This window comes from Musa acuminata, chromosome BXJ3-10 (assembly GCF_036884655.1).
Source record: "Musa acuminata AAA Group cultivar baxijiao chromosome BXJ3-10, Cavendish_Baxijiao_AAA, whole genome shotgun sequence".
Taxonomy (NCBI): domain Eukaryota; kingdom Viridiplantae; phylum Streptophyta; class Magnoliopsida; order Zingiberales; family Musaceae; genus Musa; species Musa acuminata.
The window spans coordinates 28,096,802-28,114,043 of record NC_088358.1 but is presented as its reverse complement, the minus strand read 5'-3'; the positions used below and the strand labels follow the sequence as shown (position 1 = coordinate 28,114,043).

The following is a 17,242-nucleotide window of genomic DNA, read 5'->3' as shown; positions in this document are numbered from 1 at the left end:
GATTCTCTGCCAAAAAAGAGAAGCGGGGAGGTGCCCTAAAATATTTCTCTGGATACCTTGATCACCGAAAGAGGAAGCCAATGATGCCTCTTTAAAGTCTATCGAGAAACAAAGATAGAATCTTGGGCATGTTGACCGTATGGACCTCTCAAATTTGCTTCCCAATGGATTTGGCTTCATGAAATCTTTCTCGAGTGTGTAGGCATATAGCTGCACAGGGTTGCTAATCCTTCTTGCTGTACCATATTGAACCAACTCACTTGTATATGCCTTCGATCATCATGCTCATTTCTCCTCTATTATTTTCTTGTCATGTTTGTTGCTGATGTTATCAATCAGTATGACCAGATTCTAATTGATGAATTATGACAGACTAAAAAGTACGCCAGTAGTACAAGATGATACTCATTCTTATACGAAGATTACATCACATAAGTAAAAGAAGACAATTAAACTGGTAATTCCATTTAGCAGATTGTTCATACTCACTGTGGAAGAAGTGCCGTGACATAACCAAATCAAACAATCGTTTGATACATCAATGCTCTGTGTATAACATCTAAATCAACGTGGATACGACATAATCGACACATCTCAATCAACAACCACTGGAACCAAAAATCCACAATTTCAAACGAATTCTAGCACGCAACAACAAGATTACAGCCCGATTCACGGAACACTGTTCGAATTCAACACGAGAAGGAACAATTACTCCGGAAAAAAAACCCCCAAATCATCGAGTACGCCCAACTTCTCACCTTTCTTTCATCGCCCTCCACAAGTACCGCCCGCTGGCCATGTCAAGAAACACCCAGAACCCATTCTCAATCGCCTGTTCGCGAGAAATCATCATGGTAACAAGCCTCTATCCCCTCCAAACGAAAAAGGTAGAATACTGGTTGAGAAATCCTACCTTTCCAGCTCGAAAGATTCGGGCTTTGATGGAGGAGTCGCCACGGGGGGTGTCGATCTCGTGGGAATCATCGGAGACCAGGGAGGGAGGAGAGGAACGGATCGATTTCCAGGCGAGGAACCCGGCGAGGGCGGCGGAGAGGAACACGAGGATGAAACGCAAAGGGCACATCGTCTACTGTGTTCCCCCACGCCGACCCACCGGGAAGGTCAACACGAAGGATCGGCGGCTTTCGGACACCGACGGTCAGCAAAACACGCCAAAAAGGTAACACGACGCGTTCTAATTTAGTTACTTTTTGTCCCAAATTGGTTTCCAACGCGTGACAATATTAACTTCATTCTATAATTAGAATAGGAAACCCCTACTTAGGATGGCTGAATCACCAATGATCATTTCCAGGGGTGATGTTGTCCGCTCCCGACGCCCGTGTGCGAGTTTCCACGGCTGATTCAGCCACTAAATAATAAAATGACAGCCATATTTAAATCGATAAAAAAATATATTTAGATGGATTAAAGTTTTAAAAACGATAAATATATTTTTATATAAATATTTGGTAGAAAATCTACCATCTACAAATAAGAAAAATAAAATATATATTTTTTATAAAATTCAAATGACTCTCTATCCACTGTGAATGAATATTCAATATGACGAAATATAAACTTCTTATTTATTAACAAGGAATATAATCATAAGTTTTATTCTATTTCTTTATGAAAAAAAAAAATCTAAACTTTCTTCTCATCTATTAAGATATAAAAATATATTTCTTCTTATTTCTTAAGATATAAAAATATATTTTAAATAAGGGAGAGACTTTTTTTTTTCGAACTATCCAAATCTATATTTGGAGATATAAGATTACTAAAGATCGAATCCTCATGCAAGTGACACCTCGAATTCGAATCACATCAGACTAATTTAGACATCAATAATATTTTTTAATAATATTATATTAAATTTTATGCTTAATAATTTGTAAGGGTTGCCAAATTAATCTAAAATATTATATAATATATAGTTAAATTATTCTACATCTTTTTTTCTTAAATATATTTAGCAAAATATTTTTCTAAATATCATAAAAAAAGAACATAATCCTTCGATATTGTATCTAATATCATAACAAAAGGAATCTTTTTGAGGTCCTTATAGCCGTGGACTTTTCATGTGCTCTTGTTGACCCAAACAATGGGTGGTGATTTGAAGGCAGTTCTGCGCTGGTCAAGCTGAGGTGGAATGAGAGTAACTTTTACTTTTTGGAATGAAACAAGTCAACCCAGTGATCCAAAATCCGGTTTATGTGATGAGAAGGTCAGAGCAAATTCGATAATTAGGAGGGTCGAGTTGGATCATGTTATCCCATTTATAGCTAATAACATTATTCCTCACCTATCGGTGGATCGGATTTGTGTGATCGACACGCCAAATGGATTAGATTGGATTGGTCCCACCAAAGATTGGATTGAGATTTAGTTCCTAATCTAAACTATCCTTATAACTTTTGGTATTAAGGTTTTCTTTTCAGAAATATTAATGATATATAATTAACTTTTAGGTTATTGACGATGACATATCTGACTATTGAGATTCAAAATCACATCTTATAATTTTATATATTAAAAAATTGATATGTCCGACTCAAATTGAGTGTTTGGATTTTCATTCTACATTTTTCTTTAAAAATCTGATTTATTTGGTATCTCAATAGCAAATTCATGGATCAAAATCTCACCTTTATCTTTCATCATTTTAATAAAAAATAAACGGTAAAAATCACCAAAATTAAATCTCATTTTCACTAATCGATTAGATAATTTAACAGGTAAGCAATTCGAGAATTATGTCATATCTTGCTAAACATCTCATCAACCAAATGGCTATTCTAATATTAGATACACTCGTAATATATTCTTTATACGATTATTTGTCAAATCTCGTCTCCTCGATATCAAATAATAAGTGAGTTCGAACTCAAGTTATCGATGTGTCAGGCAATTAACATATCAATACCACTTATCATCGAACTAGAAAAATATTAATCAAATAAAGTTATTATGGAAAAATTCTTCGTATGATATACTCTTATCTTAGAAAAAATTTATCTGAAGATTTAGTCCAACGACTAACTGATTGCCAAAACGGAATTCTTAATAATAACAATAATAAATAAGTAAATAAAGTAATAATAACAATAAAAAGGACAAAATTAATGGCGCTTCGTGGATCATTCATTCCACAAGAGGTTAACTAAAAAGCGAAACCGTCGACTTGCTTGGCTTCTGTGATGCGAACAAAGCAAGATTAACTGTGTGTTTGTGTGTTGCCATCACGCACCGAGGAAGCATCGCCGCTGCTTTCCTCACGTACGACCTCATACCTTTTTGCATGCTAATTTGCTTTCCATCTATTCTTAAATTGCTGACATAATTTTTTTATTACTAATTTTTAGAATCTAAATTATAAATGTTATGGTCCGAATGAATTAATTGATACTTTATTTGATTTAAATTATTAATTAAAATATTTAAGATAATAATAGTGTTATTTATATCTTTATAAGTCAGTCTTAATCTTGCTTATTTCCGATGTGGAACTAATAGAAATGTTATAATAAATATATATATTTTAAATTCTATAGTTATAACTCAATATTATTTAAATTTAATAAAAAAATAAAATTAATGAGGGTGATATTACTCTCTTATATCAGCCTCACTAACATGAAAAAGAACATTACTTGTTTATGACTACATTGCTTTCTGAACTCAGACTCAGACTCATATACTTTTTTATTATCTTATTTTTATTTTATTTATTTTTTATAAAAAATATTATATATAAAATATAAAAAAATATATTAATATTTAATTAAAAAAATAAATTTGGGAAAAATAAGTTTAATAGTAATTAAAGTTAGAGAAAAAAAAAACAAATGGATAATTGTGGAGGCTCATTCATTCAACAGGAGGAGGAAAAGGGCGAGAAAGAGAGCAGCTGCCTTTTTCTCCTTACCCAACTCAACCATCAACACAACTGTCTCTCAACCTCTCTTCCACCGTCCTGCCTCTCTCTTTGCGTCCGTAGCTCACGACTCCCTTTCTCTCTCTCTCGCTGGACTAAGATTGCTACTCAGAGCGTTCTTTCCCTTTGCGAGGCGATGGCGGCGGTGGCCACTCCGTCGTCGGGTCTCCGGCGGATTCAGTTCTTGCGCGTCCAAGATCGACGCAAACCCCTGAAAAGACTCGCCTCCGCCGCCACGTGAGTAGATTCCTTCTTCCATCTCTCAAGAATATAGACCTAAAACCACGACCTTTCCTGCTCTGTCTGCGCTCTTCTTGGAACTAAGAAACAGAATTGGGTTCGCCTTTTTTCACATTTCTTTTTGGAGTTAAAATCGATTTTCTCGTAAAAGTGGGATCTTCTTATCAGTTTCTTTAAAAAAGAGAGTTTATGTTTCTTTCTGGGGGGTTAATTTTCGAGTTGAATTTGTAGGAAAGATGGGTCGGCGACATCCTCGGAGGCCGAAGAGGATAAAGGCGTTTCCGTTGAGCTTCGTCCGGCCCCAAGATTCCCTCAGCTTGAGACATCTTCCAGTCAGCCTAACCTGGCGCCGAGAATTCCTCGAATCGAGGCCTCTTCCAATGGATCAAACCTTCGGTTCGACCGTCTGCAGCCTTCGGATGAAGAATTCTCTTGCGAGCACAGACGGGCCTTTGGGCGTTTTGTTGCACGGGAGGCCCTTCTTGATGAAGAACTTTGGGTAATCTCAAGCTTTGGTTGTAGGATAGATTGGAACTCTTTTGCTTTCTTGAAATCATCACCATCATCATTATTACTACTTTTGGTACTTCTTCACGATAGACGGCGGCATGGCTAAGGGCAGAGAGTCAATGGGAGGATCGCTCAGATGTTCGGTTAGCAAATCCACATCCAATATTAACTTCGTTCTTTCTCTTCTTTTCCTTTTTTGAGGAAAAGAATGGGAGAATGCGATTGATATCACTAATTTTGGATATTTCAATGTGTTAATGTAGCTACGTTGAGACTTACAAACGCCAATTTGCTGATCAGGTATGAAATATTTTACCATGGATGTATGTGACATCTTTGTAAACTGTTGCAGATACCTTTGCAGTGAAAAGATAGACCTATTTTAAACATACAAAAATTAAGGAAAGTTGTAACAGAGAATCTAAGTTTAGGATGGTTATAAAGAAGTAGTACAATGCGGCTCTGAATAAAGAAGCTCGATGCATCCACTGTGGCTAAAAATTCCTGAAATGTGATCTCAATTGATGTACATGTCTTGCCTTGTATTAAAAGAAATCCATTCTTAGCATGTATAAATCTTGCCATAATTGAATCTTAGAAAAGTTTGGTACTAAAAGCAACAAATGTTACATATAGAAACAAATAAATGAGCCTTATTGTTACTAAAATTCACTCGAAGTGGTCTCGTTGACTTTTAGGTAATTTCTTGTTGCCTTTCCTAATGATTGTTGATTATTTTGTCAAGTCTTGATTCCAAGAAACAGACCAATAAAACCTTTTTGTACAATGTGTCATATACGAAGAGGCACATGAATCTTGAGATAAAACCAACAACATGCTTTTGGGAACAAGGCTTGTGTGTTTTCTTTTCCGTCATTTAGACAAAAAAAAAAGGTACCATATCGAGTGATTATCTTTTCTTTGTGGATCATGGTTGTTGATGGCCAACATGTTTGGGAAAGCTAATTACGAAGCAAATTAGCATGCCAGTTTTGGACTGGTGAATCAGGATTACCATATTTGGGTTGGCTCAATCCCTGATGCATGTTTGAATTTTTGAGCTTGATGGTTTTGGGATTTTTTTGCAATCGTTTTCACTAATTCTTAATAAACTCATTTTTCTGGTAAATTAGCAAAAAAAAAAGGATGTTTTGAGTATCACAGAGAAATTATGAAGTTAAGGTGTTTTGTCTTAAGAAGGGAGCAAAATAAGACTAGTGGACACATAGGAAAAGGAAATATCAATATTTACACTTCCACCTGTTGTCCAAGATAGGACTTGTTACTAGAAGAACATTAATGAAATTATTTATCTTTGATATTGAATGAACAAAACACATTTTTAGAAAAACAATAAAGCCCATTTTAACGTTTTGTGATGGAGTGGAGTTGCTTTTGGAAGAAAAAAAGTCTAATTATGTAACAAGTTCATAACCTATAAGTTAATTAGTAATGAGGTACCTGACATAACGATATATCCAAAGCTTGACTAACATGGATAGTTATGAGCATATGCACATATATGAATTTAGGTACTAGGTTATCAAGTTCCTTCAACAAGTTAACCAAACTTTCCATACATAGATATATTTCCTTGAATGACTTGAGGCTTTCGATATACCATGCGATATGTTTTGTTTTTTATAATCTTTATGTTGCTGTATAATAAAGTGAATGTGCAACCTCATATGCAATCTGATGCAGGAATTTAATGCTTTAAAGAAGAGATGCGGTAGGCAGCATGCAGAGAAGTGTGTCTGCATTGTTGCGGTATATGCAAAATTTATGTAGTACTTGCTGTTTGATTTGCAGGCATTATGTCTTGTTACGGTTTAGTTTACGACTATGATCGACTTATATGACTTGTATCACAAGAAATTTTATGTTGGTTTCTGAGGTACTTTGTTTCATTAGTTGAATGTATGAATTCTTGGTGAAAGAGAATGAACTAGCTAAGTAGCAATAATGTGAAAGGAAACCGAACTTCTTTATAGGAAGTTGTCTGTATTATTGATCATACAACAATGCTAAATGATGAGACGGCCGATCTAGTTGATCTAATAATTAATCTCTCCTTCAAAATTTTCCTGAGATGAAAATTTTCAACATTAACAACATGTGAAGACCTTATAATGAGAATAAAAATTCCAGTTCTACCTTGACAAGTACTGATCTATAGATTATGAAGCTATTTAATCATCATTCCTATAGAGAAGCTTATTTTCTTCTTTGACAAGATAATTTTGTAATGAAGAGCAAACAATGAAGTTGGAGGATGGTGCCATGAACTAAAGTATGAGATCTCTGTGCATTAATTTCATTGGTGCATGCTATTGTTCATAATACAGATTTTTATCTATGCATGAAGATGATAAGCAAAAGAAACCACCGGACATCCATGATGTAAATTTACTACAATATGCAGATAAAGATTGCATGATGACCCAATATTCTTGGCATATTGGGGAATCAGTTTCTCGATTGTTTCTCACTAGATTTCTTGTTAAGATTGAGATAATATGGCTAATTTGAAGTTCTGTTGCTGATATTTCTAACTTTGATAACTAAGATGAGGATCCTTTTATAGTTAGGACTTTAGGAAAGAAAGAACCTTAATGTGTTGGAAGCGGTCCTTAATTCTGGAATTTATGCCATTTTTTGGAATTATTTGTTTCTGTCATCTGGTATTCAGGAAAATTTTTAGGAGACTATTATCTTTTGCAAATGGCTTCAGCCAACTTCATGTAAGAAATGGTGATATGCACGCCAACTTCAGCGCAGCTACCATGATTGTAGCTGTCCTACTGGTATCAAAATCATTAGTTGGATCACTGCCATACGAGGAGATCCGCATCCATGTTGTCTTATGTAGGATCCTTCTTTGTTCATCATAGGAGGGCCACTGGAATAATTCTAGCAAATTCTGGGCTAGACATTACTCCGCACAAAACTATTCCTGATCCACATAATAAAAATTGACTATTCTCATGAAAACTGATGAGCTTCTCCTTGGGCAGAGAATTACTTGAAATTATTAAATCTGCAAAAACTTTTAATCGATATACAGGAGATATGTGTTATATAGTTTTTGGACTTATCCTGTTCCTGTCATCTAATATTCAGGAATTTTTTTGAGAGACTATATTACCTTTTACAAATGACTTTGTCAACTTCTACGGGTGTTTTGTTAGAAATGGCTTTTGCAAATGATCACATCTTCAAATTTGTTTTGTTTTTGTGTTTAAAATTTTCAGATAAGGAAGGATGAGAAAAATGTCAAGCGGACTGTGTTGAAGAGCATAGTTGGGACCTTGGATTTGAGCGTACGACAGCTTCTTTGTGGAGAGACATTTCCTGGAGTATGCAACATGTTCAATCCCTTTTTTCATCAGTTTTTTTTTTTCATTTCTCTCCCAAAACTCAAGAATTAAATTTTAATCAGGAGTGCTTGAAGCCACCAGCTTCCTCCAATTTCTACCGAGCAGATCAACCAAGATATGCATATGTCGCAAACTTATGTGTTGCCAAGCATGCTCGTCGACAAGGCATTGCGACAAACATGTTATTATTAGCTATTGATGCAGCCGTTTCATATGGTAAAACACAACCTTCTATTCAGTGTTTTTATGCCAAAAGGTGTATTTAGTCCTTGTGAAACTGTGGTCATGGTTGAAGAAGGATGCTTATACATGACAGGCCAGTCTTCATGTTTATAGTGTGCTTGCTTACCCGAGCTTTGCTGTGTTAGGTACCCACAGGATATTTGTACATGTGCACAAGAACAACACGGGGGCTCAGAAACTCTATGATCGAATAGGATTTCAGGTATCTTATCCTAATTCTAACTGCAAAGATAGCTTGAATCATCTCCTGACTTAACATTACTTTATGCCACCGCAGATGGTCAAAAAGGCTGTTCCTCATTTACTGGCAGACGACAAGCACTTACTGTGCTTGAAGGTTAAATCTGATTCCAGCAGTTGACTTCCTATGTTCTTAAAAGTCAGCTTCAACACAAGCTGTGAATCTTTTGTATTCATGGAATCAAGTATAGTTTGACAGAAAAATACTGCTACTTGTTGTATTTTGTCTACACATAGTGGCATCCTTTGTTTTCATGGAATCAAGTTTAGCCTTCTTTTTTCATCTGAGTGAATCCTGCATTTTGGAACTTGAGCTCTCTGAATGAATCAGTTTATATCGTAACAATGCAACATATAAGAGCACAAACATGAAGGAGAAAACCAATATATATATAGGACACTATGTAGAAACGCAATGCTGGAACTTTGCATTTGGTGGCCACCCCATAGTGATCAACCAAACCAAAGGCTCGATTGCATCAAACACAATCTACAATACGTTAAGCCTCTCTTCCTCATCCCTCGAAGTCGTTCTTCGCCCACCGCCCTTCCTTGCTCCTCCTCGTCTTCTCCTCCAACTCCCTCGCCACGGCCTCCGCGTTGGCGATGGCCTCCTCGTGCACGCGAGCCATCCTCCGGCTCCTCTTCCTTGCCGACGCCTCCCTCTCGGCCTCCACCTCCTCGTACTGCCGCAGCCACCACCGCTGCACCGCGCAGGCCGAGACTAGCGCCAGCGACTGCACCAGGAACATCCCAAGCAGCAGAGCCTCCTCCACCTTCATCAGTACCCTCTGCTCCTTCCTGCTCCTGTCTGAGCCCAACAGCCGCAGGCTGGGCTCGGGCCGGAGGAAAAGGGCGAGGAAGCTGAGCGACTGACCGACAGAGGAAGCGAGGATGAAGGAGACGTGGGTGACGAAGCAGAGGCGGGTCAGCTGGGAGAAGAAGCCCAGCAGGGAGGAGAGGACGGTGGTGGAGGAGACCGTGAAGAGGGCCCAGCCGGAGGAGGTTGGGGAAGTCCTGAGCAGGAAGACGGGAGCGAAGGACGCGGAGGCGAGGACGAGGAGGAGGAGGTTCAGGGAGGAGAGGAGGAGGTTCGGGAGCGAGGAGGAGCTCCTAAGCTTCATGTCACAGACCATTTCTCTCCACCCCTGTGCTGCTTTCTTCTTCTTCTTCTCGATGCATTAAGGGGATTTGGAAGTGGCAATTTATCAGTTAGTTTGCGAACGTTGGAGCGTCAGCTTAACGGCTAGGTTTTATTTGTCTTTTGTTGTCTCCTTTTTGCCTTGTCAGAACAGCGGAAGTTTAAACAAGGATGAGCGGGAATCATAGTTCAAATAACTGTCACTGGATCGGCTGTAACACAGTTTTAACTTAACTCGAATCCATCACAAAAGAATATTAAACAATAACAACAACAACAATAAAATCGTATGATAATTATCCTATAACCATTTAGGATAGACAGACACATACGAATCTTAAACAACATAACATAAAAATTTAACTATAACGATAACTAAGAGGAGCTTACTAAGAGTACAAACACAGAGCTCCTTCCGAATCATATACAGGTTTTGCTACTTTGTTGGGCCAACAAATACCAATCGATACATGCCAATCCAACTTATATTTGAAATCTTGCTAGGTAAATATTATAAGGCAAAGCCTAATGTTTTGTATCCTCAAACCAATTCTCCTACTCTCTCATAGAGCAGACACATGAGGATCATAGGTCATCAGGATGACCATGTTATCTTTGGGAGAGAACTTTGAATCTGTACCTGGGCTGCATGGTGGAACTCATCTTCTTGGAAGAGACGAGGAACAAAGAGCCTCTCATCTTACAGTCCCCTTCCCGATGGTAGTGGATCCCCCTCCCACCATTATCATGCACAACTTCTAGAGCACCATAAATATTTGTCAGCAATTTGTGAAGCAGAGAACACAATCCTGAAAACTTGATTAGCATCAACCATCAAGAGCGACCCACAAGCTAATTGAAACAACATCCATCTGTACCTAGACGTATTCAGACATAGGTACAAACACACATCTACATAATAATTGTTCACCAAAGCACGAATTTATTAGCCACCTACAAATACCAGAACAATGTAGCATATACCTTTTTTCTCTATTCCCTCAGGGCCCCATGAAAAGCATATCTACCTGCCATATACCCTGTCGGCACAATAGTTTATCCCTGCCAAATCAAGATACTAGTCTACGGCAAAGAGAGTAAGTTCCGCAATCCAGTGACACAATCAAACACAAAAATACTAAAGGCATACATTATCATCTCCTGCCAATTCTTTGAAATCATGCAGACTCAAAGTTACCATTTATCATAGCAGAACAGCCCCAGCTGTTCTGGCCAGTCAATCTTCCAGTTTGGATAGCATGTCTTCTACCTTAGTTGCAACTTGCAACCACGAGTAGCAACTTGATATGCATGTATCCAAACAGCTGTGCCAGCAGTTACTCCTTGCAGATTTTGCTTCTACCTGCAAGTGTTATTTACAGAAATTTTCAGTTGCAGGCAACCAAATGCCCCCTACATGTGTTCGTAGTTACAAAAGTGCAATGACTGATTGGAATATTTAACGTGTACATATTGCAAATTGCCTCTACATCTAAATTTAACTTTTGATGCATTTGTATGCGAAAGGAAAGTGCTACTCAAACTCAATGTGGCCCATAAATGGATCCCAGATGGAGAATTTAGATCATAAAAAATCTAAATCTCTGCGAAGTTTGAAGTATAGAACACAAAGTTTTAAGATGCATTTCAGGCAAGCATCTAAATCAACAGCCAAAAATCTCAGATAAACTGCATATCTTAGAATGTAGACCTGAACTGGTAGAGTCAATTGTGACACTATTAATCATAGCAGGTACAACTAGATCAATCTTTAAAAGTTTGAAATAATATAATAAAAGAATTATAGAGTCCGCATCATACTTCCATCCCTTGTCAACCATTCAAGTCCCAGAAATAGGTCATCAACCATAAGTATATATTTTAACATTTGTTTAGTACATTTCAAAAATTAAGGTTTGACTACTATTTGCAGATTCCCTGGAGTAAGATTTGAAAGTGATAACCAAATTAATACCATAACTACTTGCGTGATTACAGTAAATCAGGTGCTAACATGCTCAGCTCATTCGAGATGATAAAAATATAGAAGCCTATTTTACAAAAGGAAAACTACACAAAGAAAGGGTCATATCATCCTGAGCATGCATGCTGAGCTCACTGCTACATGATTAGGGGTTTAGACAATGCAAGTGAAAGTGGAAAGCAGAAGCCACTGGAAGTTTCAATATATAATAGGTATGAAGTTGGACTAGTGCACTATTTTAACAAAGATACTCTATTGATAAGGGCAGGTCACTTGCAATCAACTTCAGATGACAAAGGAGTAAATTATAATAGTAATAGGTAAAAGAAAACCAAGGCAAAGGCCCATCAGATTTGGTGAATATATATAAAATTATTAGTATATTTGTCTAGAAATGTTTCACAATTATATAGAAATTAAGAAAGAAATACATAACTTTCCTATCCACAACAAAAGAGAATGATTGAGAAAATGGTCGAAAAGGTTCTAGTACTTGCTACATTTTCTTCTATACCCAATTAATTATCCAGTCTTTTTTATGATTTTAAATAAAGATTGAATGTTTCTAGTACCTAATCAAGTAATTTGTTTTCTTGCAGATAATACTGTCAAATGAACAAGAAGGCAACTGGCATCCTAAACAGGAAAGATGAGAGAGTGGCAAATTGTATTTTTCTATATTTATAAGGTTTTCTTAGAGGCATATCTTGATGATCTCCGCTCACCTAATAGCCATTAGTTATTTTCTTGTTTAGATAATTAGGAATAGGTTAAAGCTTCCCTTGTCTGTCATGCATTTCCTAACCTTCTCTAACATCACTGAGAAAAACAATGATAACTATTTTAGCTCTAGCTTGCTACAATGCCAAACTAAAAATAAATAAAAAAACACACACACACACGCACACAAAGAGATATGCCTCTAAAGCTTCTTGAGAAATGGTATTATTGAGTTGTCTGTATGTTTAAAAAACAAAAGAAAAGGAGTTCCTTATGTTCGACTGCAAGCTATTGGCTATAACCATCCTTGTTTTCTGATGAAACCAATGCATTAAAAGCAATTTGGACTGCCACACATTATGATCTTTCATACTTGAGCCATCTCTTCATCCAAGACCATCTATTTGACCATTGAGATTTAAGACTGGCTTCATAAAGATTATTGGAAGAACTTTCTTTCATATCAAATCCAAGTGTCTTTGGTTAGAAATCAGCCTTGTTCATGAAACAACAATTTGAGATGATTAGCAGACATCTTTTTTCTATGTCAGTTTACAGTGTGGTCATCCAAGAAATTGCAGTTCAATTTGTCTGCCCAGTAATTCAACCTAGATATTGACTAAACACTACAAATATGATCAACCTAACCAATAAGCAGAGAGAAACTGATAAACTTGTTTCTCAAATTTATGCTTTGAATCATCACTCATGTCAAGCACGGACATGAAATTCCTGTTTACTCTATATAACATGTTGGGCTACTCGTTTTCTACCTTAGCCAGCATCTTGTTTGTTACCCTTGGTTAAGTTTATAGAACAAGAAAGCACAAGATTACAAACAATAGAATATAATGGAACATAACATTATAGATAAAACTATCAAGAATAAACTAATTGAGAAGCTGAGTATAAAGCCATGCAAAATAGTAAAGGAACATTATGGGAAACGGCTAGGTCTTCATGAGACATGTTAGCATGAAGCAATTGTAAGAATAATTGGAGACACTAAAAAATAAGCGGATTCATAGAACAACAGAAAGTCCTCAATAATAACAACAATCACAATTCTGCTGCTGTTAATGGCAACAACAATTATATAATAACAATAGTACCAGTAAGTAATTTTGGAATAGGGATCCAATAAACACTCAATAAGGAGGATAATGTAATATGAATATTTGTTGTAGCGCTAAATTATTTTTTAGAGTCTTAGAAATGACTCAGATCTGCAGGTGAATGGCATCTTCTCCCTTTATGATCCACAGATTAAGATGAGCAGTGTCATTTCTTGGGTCAATTCACAAATGTTAATGCATTGCTCATCTAAAAATGCTAAAATTTCTGAAAATATATAAGCTTTACTTCCTTATATGATACCAAAACCCCAGAAGCCATTTAGACCTTTTGCAGACACAAGATGCCAAAAGCCCAAGTAAAAGACAATCAACATATAAAAGTTTAGCCGATTCAAATATAGAAAAGGGACCTTTGCAGTGTCTGTTTAGGATACAGCATTAGGGGTTCACTTGGAGGAATTTCTTCAGCATAATAAGAGCACCCAAACCGTAGTAAAAGCCTATATTACGAGCTCCACCGGAAGTAATTCTGACAAGCCGACAGGGCATACATTCATCGACTTCTTTATTATAGTCAACAGCCATAAGGGCACATACCATCTAAAGACAGACAGCAGATTTTCACTAAGGAAACCAAGAACATAATGGTCAAGAACTACAATTTTTCCTGCTTCCATGATAAAATTTTGATTCACGAATACTAGAAGGTGCTGTAATGGCAGCCAAAACCATAATCAAAGGACTCCTGGATCTAACCATGAGTCCAGCTAGTGCAGGGCATCTCCACTCTTGACCAACCAGTAAATGACACATGTTGAACTTCGTTTTTTGTATTCACCAGCCTATATCCAATAGGAAAAGGCCTTCAATATTTAATTGTTGATCCAGACCTAAATCTCATCCTCTGTGCACAAAAATATTATGCTTTCTTTCTCCTGTTGTCATTTGGATCTCAATCATTCACACATATAATACAGATGGGAACAAGTGATGAATTTCCATACAGACTAACAACCAACAGCCATCTCTTTCACACTCTCTAATATAAATGCAGCAAAGTACAAAGCCTGCACTCCAATGACAAACAACATTCACAAACTTAAAATATTTGAATCCACCGCCCTTCCTACCATCTCATCTCCATTTTATAAGATTCAGTCACAATACAAATCTGATGGACTAACAATGCAGACTCCAAGCATCCATCTCCCTTTCCCACCTCTTGCTTGGTCAATGCTCAAAACCCCTTCAACTTTGTGAACTTCCATGCCATTGTCTATCCCATCTCTCTCATATCCTTAACCACTCTTATCTTCTCCATCCCATTCTAAAGCCCCCACTTCTTTCTCCAACTTTGTGAAGTCAATATCCAAAACCTTTGAACTGTCTGGCAATCCATCCTCCTCTGTTTTGTCTCCTGCAGCTCACTTTCTTCCCCATCTTCCCCGCCCTACTATGGTTCTCAACTTCCTCTAGTTTTCCTTGCTTACTCTTTGAAGTCAATGCTTAAAGACCCCCAGGTCTCGCTGTGTATTATACCTCTGATCCACCATGACCTTCGAGGGAGGACCAGACCCAAACCTCTCACCCAATCGCCACCACCACCATCATGTTCTGGACTGGTTGGAGGATTCTGTGTCCTTCCTCTCCTCCTTCCTCGATGATTCGTACGCTGGAAACACTGCCGATCAAATCACCAACTATGAATGGTGGACTCAAGAAGAGGACCAGGCCAACATGATACACAATCCTTTGGTCTCCACTCTCGCCACGTCTAATAACTCTCCATTACTTCCTCAAGCTGAATTCTCCAAGAAGAGGAAATTATCGACGAACCCAACCACTCCGAACAAGAACCCAACACACCAAAACCGTCAGAGGATTGCCATCGAAGGTGATGGAGGATTTGAGGAGGAAGGTGAAGCAAACAAGAAGCCAGCGGCGACAGGGAGGAAGGGCCATGGAAAAGGGAACGCGGGAAGCTCAAGCAATGGCGTGAGCAAGGAAGTGAGATGGGCTGAGCAATTGCTGAATCCATGCGCTGCCGCCATCGAAGCAGCAAACATCTCGAGGGTCCGACACTTGTTTTGCGTCCTCCGAGAGCTCCAATCATTCTCCGGCGATGCCAATCACCGGCTCGCGGCCCACGGCCTGCGCGCCCTCTCCAACCATACCTCCGCTGCAGGGATCGCCATCCCCGACCGCGGTGGCACCTCCGCCGCCACCTTCGCCACGACGGAACCGAAGCTCTTCCGATCAGCGATTATCAAGTTCCACGAGGTCAGCCCCTGGTTCGCGTTCCCCAGCGCTCTCGCCAACGCGTCCATCTTCCAAACCATGACACTCGACCCCAGCCGCCACGCTAGGTCTCTCCACGTGGTCGACATCGGGGTTTCCCACGGCGTCCAGTGGCCAACGCTCCTCGACGCGCTGGCTCGCAACCCCGGCGGCGCGCCGAAACTCGTCCGCCTCGCTGTCGCCGGCGGGGCGGCGCCTCCCGGACCATTCTCCGTGGCGCCGCCAGGGTACGACTTCCAGTCCCACCTCCTCCGCTACGCCAGGTCGATCGATCTCAACCTACGGATCGACCACACCGAAGATCTCGGCGCGGGGTCCGTGGCTCTCACCGTCGGCGAGACCCTAGTCGTCTGCGTCCAATTCCGGGCGGGCCATGGCAGCGCCGACGATCGCACAGCGTTCCTCCGATCGATACGGGAATTAGAACCCGACCTCGTGGTCCTGAGCGAGATCGACGGCGGCGGCGGCGGCGAAGTAGGGTTCCCGGCTGGGTTCGCGAGGAACGCAGAGCTGCTGTGGAGGTTCCTTGACTCGACGAGCGCGGCGTTCAAGGGGAGGGAGAGCGCTGAGAGGCGGGTGTTGGAGGGGGAGGCAGCGAGGTTTCTGGAGACGACGGCTGAGGCGGCGGCGGCCGAAGGGCGAGATCTGTGGCGGGAGAGGATGGCTGCGGTGGGGTTCCGAGAGGAGGCATTCGGGGAGGAGGCGCTAGATGCCGGGAGGGCTCTCCTGCGGAAGTACGACGGGAACTGGGAGATGAGGGCGGCGCCGGCGGAGGCGGCGGTGGGGCTGCGGTGGAAGGGGCACCCGGTGTCCTTCTGTTCCCTGTGGAAGCCTCACAGGAGAAACTAAAAAATTAGCGCTGTGATGAACAATCGATCGGATCGTGACCGTCCGACTGGTGATCTCTTAGCACGGAAAATGGAGCGCGTTGTTTCGACGCTGGAGGGCAGATGAAGCGATAGAAGCTGTCCCAAAAATACAAATGTGGCTCGATGTACATAATGTGGCCCAGACCATGTGCCGTAGTTCTCCATGTTCAATTAGGCTCGATGTTATATTTAGGGATCCATCTTTAGTTCGAATAACTATCGAATTCGAATCAGCTTAACCTACTGAGACTACCCCTCCTAACCGTGGCATCGCTATTGTGCAGCTTATTTCTAAGGCCATGATTAATGAATGGCTCGCCACATGACTTTAATATCGACGATTGATGTTAGAATAACGACTTTTAGGAGCTTAGGTCATGCACTTAATTTTAGCCAATTGATTGCTAAAAATTCGTAATGCAATCCATCATCAATCCGAGTAATATCGTGTCCAAAATCTTTATTGGACCACATATTTTATAGCCTGGTGAGGAACTATAGAGAATTGAATTGTGACAAGAGGAATCGAATGTATAATTATGGTTGTGTAATTTATTCGATTGTTGGATTGAGAAATCATGGATTTATTTATTAT

General features: G+C 39.4%; 4 protein-coding genes across 4 annotated transcripts; 2 read left to right on the top strand and 2 right to left on the bottom strand.

Annotated features, from left to right (window-relative positions):
* Window positions 1-432: 432 nt before the first annotated feature.
* LOC135650896 (uncharacterized) lies at window positions 433-1,202 on the bottom strand. The gene is made up of 2 exons (XM_065170568.1): window positions 917-1,202; window positions 433-835 (listed from the first exon to the last, which is right to left on the bottom strand). Exons 1-2 carry the CDS (start codon window positions 1,085-1,087, stop codon window positions 758-760), a joined length of 249 nt encoding a protein of 82 aa, XP_065026640.1. The 5' UTR covers window positions 1,088-1,202; the 3' UTR covers window positions 433-757.
* Window positions 1,203-3,945: 2,743 nt separating this feature from the next.
* Window positions 3,946-8,842, top strand: LOC135651237 (GCN5-related N-acetyltransferase 6, chloroplastic-like). The gene is made up of 9 exons (XM_065171181.1): window positions 3,946-4,183; window positions 4,418-4,685; window positions 4,787-4,839; window positions 4,960-4,996; window positions 6,401-6,466; window positions 7,951-8,055; window positions 8,139-8,292; window positions 8,445-8,521; window positions 8,597-8,842. Exons 1-9 carry the CDS (start codon window positions 4,083-4,085, stop codon window positions 8,678-8,680), a joined length of 945 nt encoding a protein of 314 aa, XP_065027253.1. The 5' UTR covers window positions 3,946-4,082; the 3' UTR covers window positions 8,681-8,842.
* A 36-nt stretch (window positions 8,843-8,878) lies between these two features.
* Window positions 8,879-9,762, bottom strand: LOC135651239 (uncharacterized). Its single transcript, XM_065171182.1, has one exon. It carries the CDS (start codon window positions 9,693-9,695, stop codon window positions 9,075-9,077), a length of 621 nt encoding a protein of 206 aa, XP_065027254.1. The 5' UTR covers window positions 9,696-9,762; the 3' UTR covers window positions 8,879-9,074.
* Window positions 9,763-14,695: 4,933 nt separating this feature from the next.
* On the top strand, window positions 14,696-16,763 carry LOC135651236 (protein NODULATION SIGNALING PATHWAY 1-like). Its single transcript, XM_065171180.1, has one exon. The coding sequence runs from the start codon at window positions 15,032-15,034 to the stop codon at window positions 16,625-16,627; it is 1,596 nt and encodes a 531-aa protein (XP_065027252.1). The 5' UTR covers window positions 14,696-15,031; the 3' UTR covers window positions 16,628-16,763.
* The last annotated feature ends 479 nt before the right edge of the window (window positions 16,764-17,242 follow it).